The sequence below is a fragment of the Paramisgurnus dabryanus genome, chromosome 12 (genome assembly GCF_030506205.2).
Source record: "Paramisgurnus dabryanus chromosome 12, PD_genome_1.1, whole genome shotgun sequence".
NCBI classification, from domain to species: domain Eukaryota; kingdom Metazoa; phylum Chordata; class Actinopteri; order Cypriniformes; family Cobitidae; genus Paramisgurnus; species Paramisgurnus dabryanus.
Window position 1 is genome coordinate 109,188 of NC_133348.1, and position 22,218 is coordinate 131,405.

Sequence of the window (22,218 nt, forward strand, 5' to 3'; positions counted from 1 at the left end):
CCGCAAAAGTGCGCTGACCAAATGATGTGGATAACCTTGTAAAGGCACTTTAACATTTTGTAAATGCGTTTTTTAGCTAATTTGATTAGTCTGGAGAAAACATTTGTGGAAAAATAATATATTGGTAAACAACCACAAACCGCAAATCTACGTTGATTGAGAGGTCCAGTAAAACTATTTAATTATAACTAAAAATTAGGGTCACAATCTGATAAATTTTGGACGTGGACCATGTTAACAAATTTCTACCAAAAGTCAAATTTGCTTACTCCAGTACAAGTATAAATATGTAGTACAATGGGCTGTGAAGTCTGTGCCAGCTGTACCAGGTGCTGTTAAAAAAATGTTTTAAACAAAATGTTAATATTAATATAGACTAATTGGTAAGTTAGAAATCAGGAAATGCATGGCCTATGTAAACATTAATATAAGTCAGTTAAACCACAACTAATTGAAACATTCACCTGTTTTATAACTTTGCTGTAACTACACCACTTCTTGCAATAATTCTTTTCAAAGACATCTACAGATGAAGTAAACTCTTAAAGGCTCATAATAACCACAAAATGAACAATATAACAACATGAAATAAAGCATTTAAAAAAGAATATGCTGCTGAAAAAACAATAAAAGTCCTTTATTCACAAATACCTTTATTAACTAGTTGTTTATCATTATTAATGTACTTTGGGCCTTATTCTAGTACACTGTAAAAAATACTTTGCTGCCTTAAATTTTTTTGTTGAATCAACTCTGATTTACAAGTCATTTCAACTTACTATTATTTATCTTGACAAGAGATGAGTTGTTATAACTACAGGTGAGTTGTTATAACTTATAAAATTAAGTTGACTTTTCTCAACTATATTTTATAAGTTGTGACAACTCATCTCTGTTGACATGACTTGTAAATCTGAGTTGATTTAACAAAACATTTTAAGGCAGCAAAGTATTTTTTACAGTGTAGGATTTAAAGGGATAGTTTACGGAAAAATAAACATTTTGTCATAATTTTTTCATCCTCATGTTGTCTAAACCTGAATGAGTTTTTTATTTATTTGATGAACACAAAAAAAGATATTTTGAAAAATGATAGTAGCACACAGCTGTCTTAACCATTGACTAAGGGTCATAATAACCACAAAATGAAAAATATATCAAGTTGAAATAAAACATTTAAAAAAAGAATATGCTGCTGAAAAAAACAATAAAAGTCCTTTATTCACAAATACCTTTATTACTATTAATTGTTTATCATTATTAATCTACTTTGGGCCTTATTCTAGTAGGAATTAAAGGGATAGTTATGCAAAAATAAAAATTCTGTCATTATTTTCTCATCCTCATGTTGTTCTAAACCTGAATAAGTTTTTTTTTATTTGATGAACACAAAAAGATATTTTGAAAAATTATGGTAGCACACAGCTGCCATAACCATTGACTTCCATAGTAGGAAAACAAATATTATGGCAGTGATAAATGTTGAAAAATATATTTTTTATAAATTATTGTAAGCACAGTTGACGGTACCCATGAATTACTTTTCCTACTATGGAAGTCAATGGTTGCAATCACCTTTGTGCTTGCTTACCATCTTTTATCAAAATATCTTATTTTGTGTTCATCAGAAATTCATACAGGTTTAATACATAGCAGAAACCATACTGCAGTTTTTTTTAAGACCAGTACAATTGTCATTAAAACCATCAAATCCATTCTGTGATGGTTTCTGTTGTTTTATTTTCAGTTTTATGTAACATAATATGTAAATCTCTGGTGACGTTATATGTTTAGAATCCCAGGGCAAAAAAAATCTGTTCATTGCAGTTTTGTTGGTTGACCTACACAATCCGGGTCAGCTACAGCGATCATTACGGTAGATCACGCCCATGTTCTTTCAGTTCAGTTACACTCGGGAGGGGCCTAGCAGTGAGGGCGCTATAGAGACTGTTTTGCCGGTAGACAGACGCAGAATCACCGCGGCCGTGCGCAGGTCAGACGAAAAAAGCGCGGTTTAAAGAGCAATATTTTACCATTAAGTCTTTGTTTTTATAAATTGCTTGATCATCTGCACTAAAACGTCAACATGAGCGAAATCAACGTAAAAAAACTCAAGGTAAACGAGTTGAAGGACGAGCTCAAGAAGCGTCAGCTCTCCGACAAGGGATTGAAGGCCGAGCTAATGGAGCGGCTGCAGGCCGCGCTCGACGCCGAGGCCCTGGCCGGAGCGGAGGAAGAAGCTGCAGATGAAGCCGCAGAAGATAACAAGGCTGATGGAAACGGTGTTGACCTCGGACAAGAAGAGATGGGAGAAGAAGCGCCAGATGCGGAGGGGGAAAGCATGGAGGCCGAAGAACAAAATGAAGACGGGGGTGATGATGCAGCAGCTGCTGTGGGCGATGGCGAGGACCTCAAGCAAGACGATGAAATGGGTGAAGAGGAGGATGGGGATGCCGGGGTGGAAATGGACAAAGAATTTGATGAAGATGAGGACGACGAAATCATAGATAAGATCGACGATGAAGACGGTGAGCCAGAATCCCAGACAGTAGAGGGTGAGTTTTTCGTTGGGAATTTTTATTTTTTTACGCCGGCAGCGTTGTATGTTCACATGCGCTTTGAAGCCGGTGAGATCATCACTTAGCATAGGCGGCTAGCCGTTAGCCGGTGGCTATTGTGTGAAAGAGCCGAGATAGCAAGCGTGCTAAATCCTGTTTGTTTCAGTTAACGTGCTAGTTTGTGGTTATTCGACGCTCTATAAATCTATGTAACTGAAAACATAGCGACTGGTATTTTATGCTAGTGTTTTGGCGAGTGTATAATTTGGTTTACCAAGTTCATTGTCTCGCGAGAAAATGTCCTCGTTGCATGCTCGAGGCGGGCCGCGCTTACGCTGACTCAGAAATAGCTGCAGAAATTTAAGGGATAAAGAGGCAATATATGCTTGTAGGGATTATGAATGAATTAACGTACGATCGGCGAGTGATACAGTTACTATCCAGATTGTGGGATAATATGTGCATCCTTTATAAACCCCATAGGGGCTTTGTTTCGTTTCGGCTACTATATCGCCATTGACTTCCGTTCAAGACTCCACGTTGTTGCTGTTCTCCGTTTTTTGTTGCCAGAGAATTTAGGTGTAAATGTTGGCTGGTTACATATACAAACCCTTCATGTAACGTTATATTTGTGAGTGCATACAACATTTAGACACACAATGTCCCACCCACAACAATTATTTTATTTTTAAACATCATGACATGTGTTTGTCTTATCTGGTTTATGCAACTGAACCAGAGATCGTAGTCATTCCACAAGTTGGACTATGAATGTTATTATGCAATAACCAAGCAAACTATTCTGTCTGATCAGAGGTGGTCGGTTTATTTTGTAAGTCTTGGAGACTCCGAGCACACCTAGTCGTGTGGGCCACCCTTAAACCCAGGGTCCAACACGTCCGGGCATTTCATTACTGTTTGTTTTATTTTCAAAGGGGATGCGGACAAAGACAACAGTGCTGATCAGAAGAATAAGAAGGGTGTTAAGAGACGCCGAGAGGAACATGGAAGGGGCTACTTTGAATTTATTGAAGAAAGCAAATACAGCCGGTAAGGATGGGAATAATGGCCTTCATTATCCCCGAAGTGCCACTTTTAATATATATTGGCTTTAAGCGCCAATACCTTACCCATACAACTACAACCCTCATCTACCTCTTAAGTAAAGTGAAAGATTTGTTGAGGGTTATAATAAAAACACCTTACCTTAATTTAAGACAACATTTAAAACATTAACATGCAACAAAAGTGCTCAGATTGAAATATATATTTATATTGTTGAACACACACTTGCGCGTGTGGCGATTCCGACAGCAAACAATGGGATAACGGGAGATGCGGCTTCTGTCATGACGCCGGGGGGAGGGGCAGCGACATACACTTACAATGACGTCACGACTTGGGGCAGTTATGTGGTGGACTATGGTAATGTAGCGAGGATGAAGGGGAGGGGTGGTCGGGATTGTTTTACAATTTTCAGATATGCCTTCGTCGTGTGTATTTTAGGTTGTTTTTACTGTCGTTTATTGTATTTTTATTTCTTCTTCGATTAATTTAACTGGCTATTTGTTTTTCTGGTTTTTTTTCCATTGTATTTGGAATAAGTGTTTAAAAAATGTAATAACTTTTCATTTTGAAGTTTTTCTATTTCTGGTCAATGGGTAAGTACAAATTGTGGTATTATTAATTTGTGTTGTACTTGTGTGGTACTTTACAAGCAGTTGCCGACTGCATACAATGAGAATCTTCTGCCTAGTTTCAGATTTTGGTTTATGTACTGCAATACAGTCACCAAATTCCTGTAAAGAAATAATTTTTAAAGTGATATTTAGTAATAATATTTAATGCATATTAAATGTAACATTTATTTTTTTGAGCCCAATTGTAATTTTTTTGGGATCCAACAAAGAACAAAAATACTTGCAATGTTGGACTTAGTAGGAAAAGACACCCATTGGTTTCCAAAATTAATGTTTTGGTGTAAATGCTGCTTAAAGTCTATTTGGCATCTATAGCAAGCTATTTATTACCATTAAAAAATTAGTTGTCCCATTACTTGTCTTTGTTACAAAGGCAATACAAGGAATGTAGTGCCTGATTGTATTGTTAGCGTATTATTCTAGGCAAAGACAGGGAAAACTTGGTTTGTGTTTTTTCATTTGTGAGTTTTTAAACTTTTATTACCAAAAAGATCTGCATGCCAATGTAAGTCCTTTTAGCCCTTTTGCAGATCATGGCTTAACACCAGGGAAAAGGCAATATCCTTTCCATTGAGTAAAGTGTGATTTATAGTTCTGCTTAGGACCTACACCATAGATGCCCAAGGATGTACAATGTGAATGCAAAGATGAACTAAGTTGAGGAGTGGTATTTAACTTAAACTGTAACACAGCTCGCTGTCTATTTACCTCCATCGCTCCTGATGCATCTTCAGCAACGTACACAACAACCTGCTGCTTAAGCTTTTGCCTTGATACTGAGGGTTACACCAGTAAAATGCCTGTGGTCCTACACAGAATTATAATTAGGGCTTAAAACATAGCAGCTTTTCCATTTCCAGATTTTTTTTCCAGGTTTCACATAAGCAGAACCGGTAAGCAACGATGGTAACTTTTTGCATTCACAAATGTGAATTTATAAGGAATGCAAGATTTGAGCAGCCAATGTCTACTGTAAATCCACTGTTGACATAGCTTTGAGAAAGGACCTCACCTGGACACGAAAAGCATGACAGCCATCGTGGTCATTTTTCATAATCTCTGTGTATTAATGGGCTATTGCCTGTATTTCAGGTCCAAGTCTCCTCTTCCACCTTTGGAGGAAGAAGATGAGGAGTTTGATGACACCTTGGTCTGCCTGGATCCTTGTGAGTTCAACTTGTTTTAAAGGGAAAGTCATTTTTGGGGTGAAATGTATTACACCTTACTTAAATTAGAAAAGAAGTATAAATGTTATGACTAAGTATAAGAGAAATTTGTGTGGTTTTGTACTAATGCTTATTTTGCTGTCTCTTTAGACAATTGTGACCTTCATTTCAAGGTCTCCCGGGACCGCTACAGCGCCTCCTCTCTTACCATGGAGAGTTTTGCTTACCTTTGGGCAGGTGGCCGTGCCTCCTATGGTGTGAACAGTGGCAAAACCTGCTTTGAAATGAAGGTAATAAACACACCGACCACTTTATGTACATCAGTAAGTTAAGAGCGAGTGATTTTGGGATCAGCACAAATTCAAACATCTTAATTATATGCCTCCTGTGCTTGCAGATAACGGAGAAAATTCCAGTCAAGCATGTAAACAGCAAAAGTATGGATGTCCATGATGTCCATATTGGCTGGTCTTTAGCTAATGGAACACTTTTAGTTGGTAAGCACAGTGTTATATTTTCAATAACCGTTTGAATTACTGCATGATGCATGTTTTGCCAAAATGAATGCTTGCACAGCTATTTTCATACCCCTGTATATTGAACACATGTGTGACTGTTACTTTCCTAGGTGAGGAGGAACATTCCTACTCTTATTCTAGCAAAGGAAAGAAGACCACAAACTGTGTCACCGAAGACTACGGGGAAAATTTAGAAGAAAATGATGTCGTTGGCTGCTTCATTGTAAGATCATGATGTGTTACTTAATGTTTCTCAGTTAGTTCAAGCATGTTTTTTGTATATTGTGTTTGACACTTTAATCTCTTACTAGAATTTCGAAGCAGCTGAAGTAGAGATTTCGTTTTCCAAAAATGGCAAGGACCTTGGTGTGGCTTTTAAGGTCGATAAGGAGTCCTTAGGTGGAAAAGCTCTCTTCCCCCACGTTCTTTGCCACAACTGTGCCGTTGAGTTTAATTTCGGTCAGATGGAGACCCCGTTTTTCCCTCTGGTGGAAGGCTTTACCTTCCTGCAGCAAATTCCGGTGGATGTTCGGGTCAGAGGACCTAAAGGACCCGAGACCAAGAAAGATTGCGAGGTAACCTTTAATTTTCAGTGAAACATGAAACATTGGAATTTTCATGGTTCCATCAGTTCTGGGTCATCATAGAAAATTGTCAATAATACCCTTTATGTTCACCTATCATCAATTTTTTTTTTGGCATAAACATGCATTTTCTGTAAAGCAGATTTGAAACTACATCGTGAAAGTGCGATACAAATAGATGTTGTAATCACTCATTGAGTTAGTTGAATAAGTGATTGTAATTGCTCTTTATTTCTAGGTGATTGTCATGGTCGGCCTGCCTGGATCTGGAAAAACTGTATGGGTGAAGAAACACATTGAAGAAAACCCTGGAAAGTACAACATCCTTGGTACCAGCACCATACTGGAGAAGATGATGGTGAGGATCATTCTTTCATCATGTCACCAAATTATTATTATTAGTTTTTTTTTGCATCTAATAAATTTTTTGCTTTTAGATTGGCAGCATGAAGCGGCAAAACAAAGACACAACAAAGTTATCTGCCATCTCTCAGCGAGCTCCTCTGTTCCTGGGCAAGTTCATTGAAATTGCCGCCCGTAAAAAGAGAAACTACATCTTGGATCAGACTAATGTCTCCTCACCGGCCCAGAGACGGAAGATGTGCCTTTTTGCTGGCTTTCAGCGCAAAGCTGTAGTGGTCTTCCCCACAGATGAGACCTTCAAGGAGAGGACACAGAAGAAAGCAGAAACAGATGGCAAAGATGTACCCGAGCATGCTGTTATGAAAATGAAAGGTAATGCATGATGTCAGATTTTATCTTTGTGGTCTGAAACTACGTGTAGTTCATTTATCAAGGAGATGAATTGTATCTACAGGTATCTACACACTACCAGAAGTAGGGGACTACTTTTCAGAGGTCACCTACGTGGAGTTGCAAAAGGAAGAAGCCACTAAAGTTTTAGAGCAGTACAAAGAAGAAAGTAAGAGTGCTCTGCCACCTGAGAAGAAACCCAACCAGGGAGCCGTTACTCCTAAAAAGCCAATGGGACGAGGCAGGGGGCCAAAGAACCAGTTCAGTCGGGGTGGCGGTCCAAGCCCTCGGAGTAGGGGTGGATTCCAGAACCGTGGAAACTACAGAGGAGGTAAGAATCAATTTTGGATGAATAACCAAGCTTTTTTGCTCTTTATGAGATGGTAATATTGAGTAGTACACGAAATCATGCAAATATCTCTCGTCAGTGCCAGCACATCGTGGTGGTGGTTATAACCGCCCTCCACATGGCTTCTTGCCACCACCTCCTGCGTACCGAGGAGGATATCCTTCCCGAGGCAACTATAGCAGAGGTGGAGGAATGGCTCCTCACCGTGGAACGCCTCATAGGGGTGGATATCGAGGGAACATGAACAACAGGGGTCAAGGAATGCACCGCGGAGGGCCAGCGAACAGAGGCAACATGAATCGTGGTGGTGGATCCAACCAAAGAGGAAACTTCCAACAGGTTGGTTATTTTATTTAAAGTCGTCTAAACTTGGCGTAGCTTAAAACACACAGTTTGATCTGACGTGAACATTTTATTTATTGTATTTATCTTTTTAGAAGCACCGTGGCAGAGGAGGCAACCAGCAGAATCGTGGTAGTTTCGGCAACAAAAATGGATCTTATGCACAGTCCTTTAACCAGAGTTGGCATCAAGGGGTGAGTTGATTTTTAAAGTATTTTCTGTATTGGTTGAATGCAAATTTTATGTATGGTGAATTTCTATAAAGCTTCCAAAAATACATACATGTTAATGAAACTATGATATAACAAAAATAAAATATCAGGGCAATTCACCCTACTATAGTCAAATTGTTAGCTTGAGTAGATTTAATTTGAAGCCTTGTAAGGTCAAAATGTTATAAAAAGAAAAATCATAATATTACGATTTGACTGATTTAACTCTTTCCCCCTTTAGTTTTGGAACCAGAAGCCATGGAATCAACAGTATCATCCAGGATATTACTGAATGGGCATTTGTATTAAAGACTGGTGGCCTTTGGTGTGGTGAGATACACAGCCACAGAATAACCATCCACTTTTACAGTTTTTTTTTTTATTTTATTTTAGATTTTTTTTAAGCTAAGTCCGTTTTTTTTTTTAAATTCAAGAAGCTAGTGATAAACACTCAATCCACCTCTAAAGCGAACATTTTATGTTCTCTATAGTTGTGTAGTAACTTCACTCGCTCAGATTTTTGTAAAATGTATTTTTCCTCCCCTTTTGTTTTATCACAGCTTTGAAATTGTTATATCAGGAATTAACTTGTCTTGTTAGTGGAATGCTTTGAATTTCAGGGTTGTGCATTTTATTCTGTAAAATGTCATTTTTACGAAATGTAAATTATTATTTTTCAATTTTTTTATTTGTAAAAAATGTTGTGTAAGAATCCCACAGTACCGTAATCATTTTAAAAGCTTTTGGCAATTATCATATTCATACATGCACAGTTACTCCAGCCCTATCGGTGATGTGATATATTGTTGTTCTATATTTACTTTTCGCAAATCCAAGTTTATTTGTTTGTGTTAGCCCAAATTGTATTCGTAAACTTCACAGGTTTGCAATAAATGCTGTGCTTGCTTTCCTAAGACTTTTATGGCTTTGACTGATATCTTTTAACAAGTTATATCAAGGGCATTAAAGCGCCTTTTGAAAATCAGTCAGATATGGCTCTTAATTCAGCTCTTTTAATTGTCTTCCTGTCTTGCAGGGCATACAGAGGAAACTTTTTTAAAAGTGTTTTTCAGTCAAAGTTTATAATGGTTTAAAAAATTGCAAAAAATCTTTTTCAGCATTAAACTGTAGATATAAAAGAAAATGCATTGCATAGTTGCATAGTCTCTTTCTATTATCTGTGAAACCTATACGTATTAATTCTTTATATTACTTAACAAAAACTTTGACTTCTGCTTTAATATAGGTATTAGTTTTGTAAATACTGCCTAGGTCTAACAAACTCTTTACTAACCTAACAGCTAACTCAACTGCAAGACACCTATGGGCATTTCTTTTGTAAATGATTAACTTTGAGATTGCATAACTGATTGAAAGATTCACTAATTAAAAGTCTTAAATGACTAAAATTTTAGTAAATGGGTGTCAATGGTGTTCACCCAATGTGTTGTTTTTCATTAAATCTCTGCTAAATCATGCAAACCACAGTGATTCAGCGGAGTAACTGCTATATTGTTAATCTATACCGCACTTACCCAATTTGCTTCACATGAAATTGCATAATAGAAACATTTGGCAGAATACAACTATCTTTAAGGTGTTTTCGCCAAGACACAACTTTTGCTTACTATATTCTGCTAACAGTGGCCTTGACATTCATTTTAGGTCTAACATGCAGCACATAAGTACATTTAAAATCATTAACCGTGTTAAGCTGTAAAATGCAGCTGAATTTAAACCTGAATCAAGATTTCATTTTGAATTTAGAAACACTCCAGTTCCTTCTTTCAGTACTGTTATATGTTGTTTGTAATTTATCCTGTCTCGAATATGACAACCCCCTGTATATCATACACCACAAAAACATGACATACTGTACATTTACATTAGGACAGGCCCTTGACTCTTTTTAATGAGTAGGTTTTTAAAAATAAGTGGCAAATGGCCGAAGAAGGGCAGCTATTTTTTACTTAAAATAACTTTTTTTCCCTCTGGATATAAGTGAATATTTTGTTGAATTGCATACTGTTTAAATTGACTCATTTTAGGATGTGTTTTTCTGTATGTTGAGAGTCCTTGTCCATTTATAGAAATAGTTAATGACATAGCATGGCATGAAAGGCATGGTGATGCTGTTTTACTGTACAATGTACATAGACCTTGCTTGCAAATGACACAATTTTACGGAAGAGAAGTTCCTTTGTTATATTAAAGTGTTGTAGAATTGAGATGATGGTCCAGTTAATGATATTTGTATTTTGACATTGTTTTTTTCCAACAAAATGAATGTTACATTATTTTATAATGTAAGGAAATGTGGCATTTAATTGTGTAATAAACCTGATGGATGAGACGCGATTAATCATGCTTGCTTCTCATTTTATGCATATTTTTTCTTTAAAAATGTAACCAATTTCTACAGATTTCTTTTTTCCATTTTCCATTATTTACATTAAAACTGCTGACTTTGAGATTACAGTTAACAAAATATATAAAAAAATGAATTGTGGAAAACTATGTATGGTTACCATTGTAATTATTTGTAAGATTAAAGCTTGTTATATATTTGATTTAGAACCATTTACACCTACTTCATTTATGTGTTAATTCATTTTCAAGTAAGCAATTTGTAATTAAGCTCTTTTATAAACACAAATGTATTTGCAGATGGCACATGGAGAGCAGACGTAAACACTGGAATATGCAAACGTCCACGGTTGACCAAGAGAAAAGTCAGTCGTCAATGAAAAATAGTTTAATTTATATTCAGTCACATATGTGAAATATACAACAAAGCCATTCTATTTACTGAACAAAATATAACATCTACAGATTAATCTGAACACTATGTGTGTCGTCATATACAAATGCAAAAATAAATGCATATCAGCTAAGCAATATTTACAAATTTATACAAAGTGCTTAAGGTGTATAAGGGTTAAGTTGCCAGCACCCTCGATCACTTTTAACTTAAGGTAGAGTGCGTCAAGAAAGCGATGACAAAATGGCACATTCATACAACTGAAATATTATCCATTGCGCATCCACACTTTTCAACAATCATATTTGGGAATTCGGCGACCTCGATTTCAGTATAGTCTCCCTTTTTCACTAAATACATCATAGGTAGCGGCGCGCTCTCAACAACAGCGCACTTCCGTTCTCCGTAACCATAGTTACGCTTGGGCTGCCGACAGCCGCCCATGCACCTGAACGCCTGATACCCGGATGGTTCAATTATCCAGTACTGGGTCCAAGTGAGGGCTCGAAAATTGATAAAGTATTTTTCCCTGCAGCACATTTCGCTGTCTTTGTTGTTTTCACAGTCTCCACTAGACCTGCAATGCAAATAATAATAATTGTTAACATATTGTCTTTGTTAAACACGCTTTTCTATGTGCTTAAAAATAATGTCATGTAAAAAATCTACACATTTGTATCTTGTAAATTAACACATTGTTTTAAAAATGCCATTTAACTTCTTTAAATATCTTAAATATCTATGCAACATTTTAGGAATATTTAAAAAATTGTAACATTAAACATTGTGAGGTGTGTGACCAAAATGATATTTTAATAAAGAAGTCACTCTTACCCAAACTCTTCAAGGTTGAGGGTGTAAAGAACAAGCTCAGGATTTCCCAAAGTGTTGTCATTTGGATCTTGAGTTGTGAAGTGAACGCGCTTGGCCATTTCTGCCGCGTAACTGCCGGGTCTCTCGCCCTCGATCCACACCTCAAGGTGCATGGGCATCTCCATTCTACTCTTTGACCAATATTGCACCGCCTGGGTGACATCAAAGCTCTTCCAACCCGTTTCGTGAATAGGAATCAACCTAAGTAGGTGAAGGGTGAGACAATTAGTATGCATGCTCCTTAACGCCAATCACAAGTGGAATTACCATAATGAGGAAAGAGTAAGGACTGTCTGTGGCCGTCTCTGCGTACCTGGAGTCAACTAGTGAAGTTCTGTTCGACCCGTCTTCCATGAGTTCAACCCAGTAGATGCTCACACGGGCGTTGTTGACGGGTCTGTGGCCCTTTCTTTCCGGCATGGAGCGTTTATGTGGGGCTTTCTTAAAGAGTTTCAGCTCTGCCATGGTCACTTCGCTGTTCTCAGGAATCCTGGATTTCATCTCGAAGACCACACGTTGACGTGTCGTGTCAGAGTATACAAACTCACCAGAGATATCTGAAAAAATATTTTGGGAATTAATAAATGAATGCATGAATAAATGCGCAATGCGCAATTACATTTTGTTTGTAAGAAACAAATAAAAAATTAAGAGAAATACCAAACAAAAGCGCAATAGAAATAAACATGAATTGAATCATAGCATTTCATATTATTTCACTGTTCTTGTCTCTTAATTTTTTTTTTTAATTGTGTTATTTAATTTTTGCAATATTCTCTTACCTGCATTACCAGGGATTCCCCTCAGGATGCCTGCCAGACTCGGAAGAGAGCGGCGTTTCCTTGCGTGGTGCAGTTTAAGCATGGAAGTATACTTGTTCTTTATGTGCGTTGGTATCACAAGGTTCTCCAAATCCCTCTTGTGAATTTTCGGAACCTCACTAAGTCCGAGTTTCTTCAGCATTGCGTCTTTCATATCTTCATGGCTGAAACCGCTCGCAATGGCGAAAAGTGCTGCGTAAAGAAGGCAAAAGGCGCGCATGATGGACATCTTCCAGGTGAAGGTGCTGTAGAGAGAGGCTGTGAAGCTGTCCGGTTCTCTGGCTGAGATGACTGCTTTGACAGCGGCCCATCCTTATATGCACCCACAAGACCCCCAGTCGTTAACACTTTGACAAAGGGGTGGTGACTGACATCAGACAGAAGGTGATACATGAAAGATACGTTTCATCGGAGAAATGAACGGTGTACTTCAAACTAAACTGAAAGTTTGTGCAAATTATGAATTATAAATAAGCATCAAAGTAATAGCAATTTATATAATAAATTATCACTTATACAAAACATGCAGAGAGATGATAGACAGATCAGATAGACAGATCAGATAGATAGATAGATAGATAGATAGATAGATAGATAGATAGATAGATAGATAGATAGATAGATAGATAGATAGATAGATAGATAGATTGCTACAGTACATTGACAATTATTTATTTAAAGGTATTTGTAAAACCCTTTAACATAACATAATCTGACAAAATTGTTACACAAGACTGCTTTTCAATATGGGCAATATTATCAATGTATACATTTTTGCATTTAAAGTTCAGTGTATTGCCACATGGTCACATGGTGTTTCTGTTGTCTGGACCCACAGATGACCTACCAGACACCGTGAACCACAAACGCACTCTTCTGTTCATCTTGCATATGCATGTTGATGTAGCCCCGTTGTTCCTCGTGTGTACATTCCCCTGGACATTGCAAAACATTCCTAGTCTGGCAAGAGTCTGTCAGCATGAACGTTTCAGTCTATCTGTCTAACAGCCTTTCCATTGATCATCCTTGCTGCGGGCCCATCGTCATCATTGGGTGGCCCGAGGGATTAGATGTTTATTCGGAGACCACCATCCTTCTACTTGATACACAGATTAAAATTATTAGGCAAACAGACTGTTTAATCCAGGGTTGCAGTATGGATGTGGATTGGGAGGCTCTTCACAGGTTGGTGATTATCTGATTCCATTGCCAGATTTGCAGGGCCTTGTTTGGTCACACTAACATTAGAAGAGGAGCCAGTGGCACTGAAGGCCCAGTGTCTTAGTTTGTGTATTGGCCCCTCTATTTGCTCTAAGATGTCAGACAGACTAAAGAAGCTCACAGGAAGAACAGATGACAAATGACTGGCTGGAGATGGAGGCAAATTAATGCAATACAAATGCAGAAGCAGACAAAAGAGCTCACTGTTTGAGCCCAGAGGGTTATTACCATATCTGCTGTAAGAGATGATTAATTAGTTGTTTCTGTTTATATTTAGCTCATTTACAGATATATTTGGATGTATGTCTAAAATGTACCTCTGAATTTTGTTTTTAATATAGTTTGCTTGATTATAGTAATGATTAGTCTGCACTGTGAAAAGTAAAAGTAGTAAGTAAATCAATTTAGGGACTACACATAATAGCTTAATCTAAATAATAACGTAATATAAAAATAATATACATGTATGGTGTTCCAAATGTACAATTTTAATTATTTCTTTCTTTTTCATTTCTGATGTAATGTAGTTTACGTAAACGTCTTGTTTTGTACAATACACATGATTCGTACATCAGTAAATTAAAGTCCTGAATTCTTGTGTGATTTCTGTCAGTCTTCTGTCCTTCCCTTGTCGATTATTTTGAGACCCTTTGGTCAATATAAGTACCATGTAATTCTCACAGGTTGTATATCTCTTATCAAAGGATGGAGGTAAAACCCAATCAACAAAACACGCGCTCATTAACACCTCTCTACTACATACGAAAGACGCTCCCATTCAAACGATCCCGCCTCGGTTTGATAAAACAACAAACAATCTTATAAAGGTAACGACAGTAAATACTGCTCTTTCTGTCAGTGAAATGTCATTAGGGAAAAATGCATGCAAATATTTGCTGTAAACCTGCTTTAAACATGCATTTACGCATTATGCATTTTTTATTCGTATCTTTTGGACCTTTGGGTTGATAACAGAATGTTTCCTGTTAGCTTAAATAAGGAAAGCTAAATAATACGTGGATGTTTATTGTGTATAACCAAATTCTCAGGTTTCACAGAAATTAATAATTAAATGTTAACTTCCTGCTCAACATGCCAACATCCTGCCGAAGTTTGGTCCTACTACATCAAATGTTTGTACATGAAAGACGTGATTAGCACCTTATTAGGCTTGGTGTGGCAGTTGTCAGATTCAAAGTCATATGAGTGTGTTTATGAAATAAGTAACACTGACAAAAGAACAGGCCATGCTTTCAAATGTCAAACTCTTTTACTTGAACAGCTGTGCTGTGGCAAAGAGCACTGACATTATTGTTTGATGTGGCGATTGTTTTTCAACTAAACAATTTGAAAAATTAAACACCCAATGAACAGTTTGCAAGTTAATTTTTTTTTTTTAACACTGGACAGTTTAGATATTTACTTTGTGATATATTCAGTAATTTTAACGAATTAAAATGTTGCATTTTGTAAGGATTCTCGGCAAAAGGAAATTAATAATTAAAACAAATGCAATTGCAATGTAGACCTTTGAACACAAGAGGGGGAACGTGCTCTGTTTTCAAGAACGAAAAGTTGTTTGATGTGTTGCCATAACTGACAAAGTAGGTCGCGTAATCGTACCCTATCTTTTATTTGAATGCACACATACAGTAGCTTATCCAATCCTTTTCGAAATAAAATTATAAACCATTCGGCCCTATTGAAAAGAGACCTTCTGTAAGAGGAAACATTGTTTTATTGTTGCAAGGTTGTTTCATTGTGTAAAGTCTAAAGATAGATGTGTTAACCTTTGTCCAGAGTTATATATAAATATGCTCTCAGTTGTAGGCCTGTCACTGTAAAAAATATTTTTGCACTTAAATTTTTTACATTTAATCAGCTTGGATTTACAAGTCAAGACTATTGATTAGTCAAGACTATTGATTAGTCAAGACTATTGATGAGTTTTACTGGCGCAGGGCTTTTTGAGTGTGCAGATGGGTGAAAAGGTGATGTATACCTGTAAATTAATATAAATCTCTTTTTTTGGTCTAGAAGCCTAATTTTGGTCTTGTTTTAAAGAAGACACTTCAATGTTTTTTTTTACAGATTTTTCAAAGAAAGTTTAAATTTAATGTAATAAATAAAAATAATTCAATTAAGCATTATTTTATACATAAAATGATAAAAAAATTAGGTTTGTGTTGGTTTGCTGTGAGGTTTGCTGCATACTCTTGTCACAAATTAATAAATTACAGTCACTGCATTATTATTACTGCTAAAATGTTTTGAAATATGAAAACTACATTCACCTTTCCAACAATATATAGTTTGTCGTGATAGATTAACATTTACATGCAAAATATTTAAGTAAACTTAGGTGTCCCACTCACGGGACAGTGCCAGTTAATGGGTTAAAATGTAAGTGCAATATATAAAAATACAATAAAATAAGAATTTAGAAATAAAGTTCTGAATACTGAAAATGTATTTAAATACAGTTCTGAAAAGAATTACACAGCAAAACTCAGTTTTTATATCGTTTTCAACACAATTATCTAAACATCCTTACAATCGTATGCATTTACTTTGCAGGAAATGAAACAAGTCTTGATTTTGGACAAAAAAATGTAAAGGTTATGCTTCAAACAAGAATTGGGTAAAAACATTTTTTATCTTTACCTCATTGGAAAACTGTGCATAGGCTATGCATAAACTTTATACAATTATGTTAGATTTTAATCTTAAATATTTGAATAAAATATTATAATTTTGCTTGAGTAAATACCCACAGAGAAAACATATAGTATACTTCAGTGTTTACTAGTGTAGTATACTACACTTGTAGTAATGTATAGCCTAATACATTATTCTGTAGTATTAGTTATAGAAAATGTATAAACTGTAGTAAAACTTATATTACTAATATTTACTATGCTTAGCTTCAAAAACACTAGTATCTTTAAATTGTACTATATACTAAAGTATAGCCAATCACAGTGGTTATATCTTGTTTCAATTACTTTTATTGAAAAACAAGTAAGCAAAATATATATTTTGCTGTGTAGCTATATTCCTCCATTCCAGTGACGGTCGCCATGATGATGACGGGTTTCGCCTGCAGCAGCAGCAGCGAGCCGTGAGACGGAAACACGGCGACCGGGAGCAGAGTCCTTCGCCGACATGAACGAGGACGCATATTTCAACCTCATTTCCTCAAATCATCCCTCGACAAGTGCTTATCCCGACACCGTTTCTGAAATTAAAGCAGACGAAGGCACGGCTCATATACGAAGAGAGGAATTTCAGGAGAAAACAGCTTGCTAAGGGTTTCGCAGTCCTGGCAGAGGAGGGGCATATCGGGCTTTGTAGCAATGCAGATCCCGTGCTGCTGATGCGCTTTTGTTACTGCATAATGGATAACCAAGGATCATCATATCTCAGGGGATTGCTTTAAACTTCTTTGGTGACTTCTTTTGTTTAAACACGAAACCTTAAAGGGAGATTCCGATATCTGGAAGGAAAAGGAACACGTCTGGTGTGTATATATATATATAAATATCTACACATATATATGGCAAATCCACCGGCCAGGGCAGGGTCGATGGCTGCAAGTTGTCTTTAATGCATCTGAGGATGGTGTGGAAACGCATTGGTGCGAGAAGAACCATGATTGATCGACCATCATTTTTGTCTTCATTGAGCTGTTAAGTTCTTCCCTTTTAAAGGAGATATCACTTCACTGGCTGGATCCAGTTGCCCATACAGTGGGAGCAAATATTGAGCAAACTCTGAGAGATCAGCACCGTTTGAAACCATGTCTGGAGAAGTGCGTTTGAAGAAACTGGAAAAGCTGATTTTAGATGGCCCATCTCAGTCCAGCGGCCAATGCTTCAGCGTGGAGACCTTGTTGGATGTTCTCGTTTGTCTTTATGACGAGTGCAACAACTCTCCCATCAGAAGAGAGAAAAATATTTTGGAGTTCCTAGACTGGGGTAAGGTGTAGTTCATGTTTTGCATGCCTTGCTTGTCATGTCAATATCAGTATATTTAGACCCAACTGTCACCCTTAAACAGCTGAGAGGAGAGTAAACTATTGTTTTTATTGTCTGACATCGGACAGCTGTTTAAAAGACAAAGTTCCTGTAGGGTTAAACTCACTGTGATGTTCACGAGGGGGGAACAGGAGTGTAGATGACATCATTGCTGGACTGGTTTGTGCATGAATGTGGAATGTGAGTCTCACCTTAATGCATCTTAATGCTGAAACAAGGTGGATACTGTGTAACATGCACAGTATGCTTTCAAATGGGCCATAGTGGAGCAGTGCATTAAAACTTTACATCTGGTTTAGCAGGGGAATTGCATGCATCTCATTAGTAAAGACAGCCTGTAGTCAAGGCAAATACGTTTTATGGGGGCAGAGTTCATGGTTTATCTGTAAATGATCAAAATTCCCGGGAAAGCTCTGTGTGCACATTAAATTAAATGGGAAGATCTCAATCTAAATTCTATCACAATGTTATTTTATTATAAAACAACCGAATATCAGACCATTGAGCAAACATTTCGACCCATAGCTTTCTTCACATCTCATGTGACTTTTTATAGACACATGATTTCAATTCACGACCAGCTCGGCTCAAATGTTTAAAATTAAGCTTTGGATCTCTTAGAAAAGTTGCCGTCATGTGTAACTTTCTGAGAAATTCCTAGAATCAGGTTCTGGGTCGCGGCACAGCTCCTGAAAAGTTGGGTTGGGTGTCAGGGAGTGTTTACAATCGTTTCGACTTGCTTGGTGCTCCCATTTAAATAGGAATGCAAATCTAACGTGCCACCATTCAACGTAGGTAGGCCTGCGTACAGGTAGTCAACGCCAAATATAGTAATAGGCCTAGTTACAAGCAGGTGCAACACGCTGTGAGCAGGCAGTGTGTTTTTTAGATGGACCTATTGTGCGTCATTATATGTGTGTACTGTTTGTGTGACGGAGTGCCCTTTTCCTGTGGGGAGTCTCAGTAGGGCAACGCCAGGAAACGCCGCTGGACACGTGATGTCATACAGGGAAACGGCTGCGCATTGTGTTTGTCCCTTTTGTGGGGGCTTGACTATTTAAAGACCCATTGGATGGGTTATTCACTCGTGAGCTCATTAGCACACGCTCACTCATTCACTCACATTTCGACGTAAGCCGCTGTGACGCTCTTTGGCACGGAGACCAAAGTCACAGAGGAGTTTATTGTCACCAAGGTCAAATTTTGCCTCCATGTCTCACTACTTTATGAAACACATTTCACAGCTGGTATGGGTTGAAAGTCTGGACTGACTTTTTAGCAAAAACTGAATGAAGGCCATTTGCCTTGTTGCTCTGGTTTCCCCTTTAAAGGAAAGTTGAAAAACACATCTTTTCAGGAGCAATTGCTGATAGTTTAAGTAAGAAGTTGAGCGCTGACCACATTGAGTACTGATGGATTGTAACTGGAGCCTTGAGGCCATCACAATGTACCATAACGTAATGAGAATCACATGTATTTTCAGACAAAAACGCTAAGCTACATTTATACACCAAACCCTTCGGAACGTGACAGTCCTCCAGAGAAATCCATGAGTGGTGATACATTCACATTTTGTTTTTTTGATAAAGTCTAGACTGCTAACCCAGAGGCATATTGTATTGTTCTAAATATTTTTTTTTCATTGTGAAAGCATGAATTCATGCAGGCTTCCTGAACTGTTCACTGAAATTGATCTACGGCCAGCTGGCGGCCTGCTTTTCATTCTTTTTCCCTTGACTGACCCGAAGATTGGAGGCAGCTTGGGGAATGATTTGACAGGGTTTCCCACATGATACATTTATTAAACAGTGCAGTGTTTTACACAGGTAATCCCTCAGATTTACCACGGTCCAAAACCTATAAAAAATTTGTAATGCTGTCTATTGCTAACATATGTGTTAATGGAAATTAGATTAAAAGAACGTGGACTCCCTGCTTTTCCTTACAAAAGTGCCATTGAAAATTCCATCTTTTACCCAATCAAATAGTCCGTCCATCTATCTATCTATCGATCTATGATGATTCTGTCTATCTGTATATTTATATCTATTTATCTAGGATGATTATGTCTATCTACTCTGTCTATTTACCCTATCTATCTTCTACTTATCTGCCCTATATATCTACCCTATCTATCTGTCTGTCTGTCTACCCTGTTTGTTTGTCTGTCTGTCTGTCTTTCTATCTAGGATGATTATATCTATCTACCCTATCTATCTATCCATCTACCTACCCTATATCTATATATCTATTTATCTAAGATGATCCTATCTATCTACCCTACCTCTCTACCCTACCTCTCTGTCTGTCTATCCACCTACCCATCCACCTACCCATCTACCTACCCTATATCTATATCTGTCTAAGATGATTTTATCTATCTACCCTACCTCTCTACCCTATCTATCTGCCTGTCCTGTTTGTCTGTCTATCTAGGATGATTATATCTATCTACCCTGTCTATTTACCCTATCTACTACTTATCTGCCCTATATATCTACCCTATCTATCTATCTATCTATGATATTCTGTCTATCTGTGTATTTATATCTATTTATCTAAGATGATTATATATATCTACCCTACCTCTCTACCCTATCTATCTGTCTATCTATCTGTCTGTCTGTCTACCCTGTTTGTTTGTTTGTCCGTCTGTCTGTCTTTCTATCTAGGATGATTATATCTATCTACCCTATCTATCTACCTACCCTATATCTATATATCTATTTATCTAAGATGATCCTATCTATCTCTACCCTACCTCTCTGTCTGTCTATCCACCTACCCATCCACCTACCCATCTACCTACCCTATATCTATATCTGTCTAAGATGATTTTATCTATCTACCCTATCTATCTGTCTGTCCTGTTTGTCTGTCTATCTAGGATGATTATATATATCTATCCATCTACCTACCCTATATCTATATATCTATTTATCTAGGATGAATAGATCTATCTACCCAATCTATCTATCTATCTATCTGTCTGTCTATCTATCTATCCACCTACCCATCCACCTATACCCATCTACCTACCCTGTATCTATATCTGTCTAAGATCATTTTATCTATAGTATCTACCCTACCTCTTTACCCTATCTATCTGTCTACCCTTGTCTGTTGTCTGTCGATCTAGGATGATTATATCTATCCACCCTACCTCTCTACCCTATCTATCTGTCTACCCTGTCTGTCTGTCTGTTTATCTATCCACATACCCATCTACATACCCTATATCTATTTATCTAAGATGATTATATCTATCTACCCTACCTCTTTAACCTATCTTTCTGTATGTCTACCCTGTCTGTCTGTCTATCTAGGATGATTATATCTATCTACCCTATCTATCTACCCAATCTACCTGTCTATCTATTTGTCTGTCTATCTATTTGTCTGTCTGTCTGTCTATCTATCATCCATCCGTCCACCTATCTATCTGTCCATCTGTCCATCTACCTTTCCATCCAGCTACCCATCTACCTGCCCAACTACCTACCCTATATCGATATCTTTTTATCTAAGATGATTATATCCATGTACCCTACCTCTCTACCCTATTTGTCTGTCTGTCTGTCTGTCTACCTATCTTTCCACCTATCCATCCACCCATCTATCCACCTATCCATCCACCCACCTATCCACCTATCCATCTACCTACCCTATATCTACATCGATATCTATTTATCTAAGATGATTATATGTACCTTACCTCTCTACTCTATCTATCTGTCTACCCTGTCTGTCTGTCTGTCTATCTGTGTGTCTATCAGTCGTACAGCTTTGTAAGTATTGCTCCTCCCTGTCACATTCTGTTTCTCTTCCAGAAGGCTTGGCGCAGATCACATCACTCAGCTGTAATAGTATGGTTTAAAGCCAAAGAATTCCCCTCTTCTCCCTCATTGGTTGATTTCCATCCCTTTCCCATTCCTCAGCGCTTTTCTTCAATCACCACACCCTCCAGCGTACTCTCTCTCAGACAGGAACATCTTATTTAGTGCTAACATTATACACGCAGTAGACACCTCCCATGCCTGAAGCGGTGGTATCCACCGATCTGGGAGAGAGAGACGTGTTTAAGTACTTGTGTATTTCTTGTAATTCATTCTAGACAGATGCTTAGGGTGTGTTTCACTAATAGAGATCTGTTATTTGAGATTTGAGCCAAACACCAGTAGCCAAACAATCCAGGCTGCATTTGTGTTCAGAGATGCTCCTTGTGCAATGGAGATGAACTGTATGGAAGTGCTGACTCAGACCTCTGGTTCTTTGCTGGTCTGGTGTGCAATGTTAACGGGTTCGCACAGCAGCTGTTTGATG

The 22,218-nt window shown here is 37.5% G+C and overlaps 3 protein-coding genes across 7 annotated transcripts in view; 2 read left to right on the forward strand and 1 right to left on the reverse strand.

Annotated features, from left to right (window-relative positions):
* The first annotated feature begins 1,935 nt into the window (after nt 1-1,935).
* On the forward strand, nt 1,936-10,544 carry hnrnpub (heterogeneous nuclear ribonucleoprotein Ub). 2 transcript variants are annotated; one of them, XM_065268206.2, is made up of 13 exons: nt 1,936-2,555; nt 3,494-3,608; nt 5,351-5,424; nt 5,575-5,714; nt 5,822-5,921; nt 6,053-6,165; nt 6,254-6,517; nt 6,765-6,884; nt 6,964-7,261; nt 7,344-7,610; nt 7,708-7,967; nt 8,066-8,164; nt 8,424-10,544. In XM_065268206.2, the coding sequence occupies exons 1-13, from the start codon at nt 2,087-2,089 to the stop codon at nt 8,472-8,474; spliced, it is 2,370 nt and encodes a 789-aa protein (XP_065124278.1). In that variant the 5' UTR covers nt 1,936-2,086; the 3' UTR covers nt 8,475-10,544. The 2 variants fall into 2 exon arrangements, with proteins under 2 accessions (XP_065124278.1, XP_065124279.1); XM_065268207.2 differs by having other exon boundaries at nt 1,936-2,528.
* Nucleotides 10,545-10,877: 333 nt separating this feature from the next.
* On the reverse strand, nt 10,878-12,866 carry lft1 (lefty1). Its single transcript, XM_065268403.1, has 4 exons — nt 12,599-12,866; nt 12,130-12,373; nt 11,778-12,017; nt 10,878-11,520 (listed from the first exon to the last, which is right to left on the reverse strand). Exons 1-4 carry the CDS (start codon nt 12,864-12,866, stop codon nt 11,196-11,198), a joined length of 1,077 nt encoding a protein of 358 aa, XP_065124475.1. The 3' UTR covers nt 10,878-11,195.
* A 3,585-nt stretch (nt 12,867-16,451) lies between these two features.
* cdc42bpab (CDC42 binding protein kinase alpha (DMPK-like) b) overlaps nt 16,452-22,218 on the forward strand; it is a 69,038-nt gene continuing 63,271 nt past the window's right edge. For all 4 annotated transcript variants that reach the window (XM_065268396.2, XM_065268398.2, XM_065268397.2 and 1 more), the window contains exon 1: nt 16,452-17,835. In XM_065268396.2, coding sequence (XP_065124468.1) covers nt 17,658-17,835 — 178 coding nt within the window. In that variant the 5' untranslated portion in view covers nt 16,452-17,657. The remainder of the gene's footprint in view (nt 17,836-22,218) is intronic.

Bases quoted from the DNA above. Each gene is read 5' to 3' on its own strand.
- hnrnpub (XM_065268206.2), top strand. From the start codon at position 2,087: ATGAGCGAAATCAACGTAAAAAAACTCAAGGTAAACGAGTTGAAGGAC. The intron at 5,715-5,821 runs GTAATAAACACA...CTGTGCTTGCAG, and splicing joins AAACCTGCTTTGAAATGAAG to ATAACGGAGAAAATTCCAGT. The intron at 6,518-6,764 runs GTAACCTTTAAT...CTTTATTTCTAG, and splicing joins AGACCAAGAAAGATTGCGAG to GTGATTGTCATGGTCGGCCT.
- lft1 (XM_065268403.1), bottom strand. From the start codon at position 12,866: ATGTCCATCATGCGCGCCTTTTGCCTTCTTTACGCAGCACTTTTCGCC. The intron at 12,374-12,598 runs GTAAGAGAATAT...ATATTTTTTCAG, and splicing joins GGGAATCCCTGGTAATGCAG to ATATCTCTGGTGAGTTTGTA. The intron at 11,521-11,777 runs GTAAGAGTGACT...TTTGCATTGCAG, and splicing joins CTCAACCTTGAAGAGTTTGG to GTCTAGTGGAGACTGTGAAA.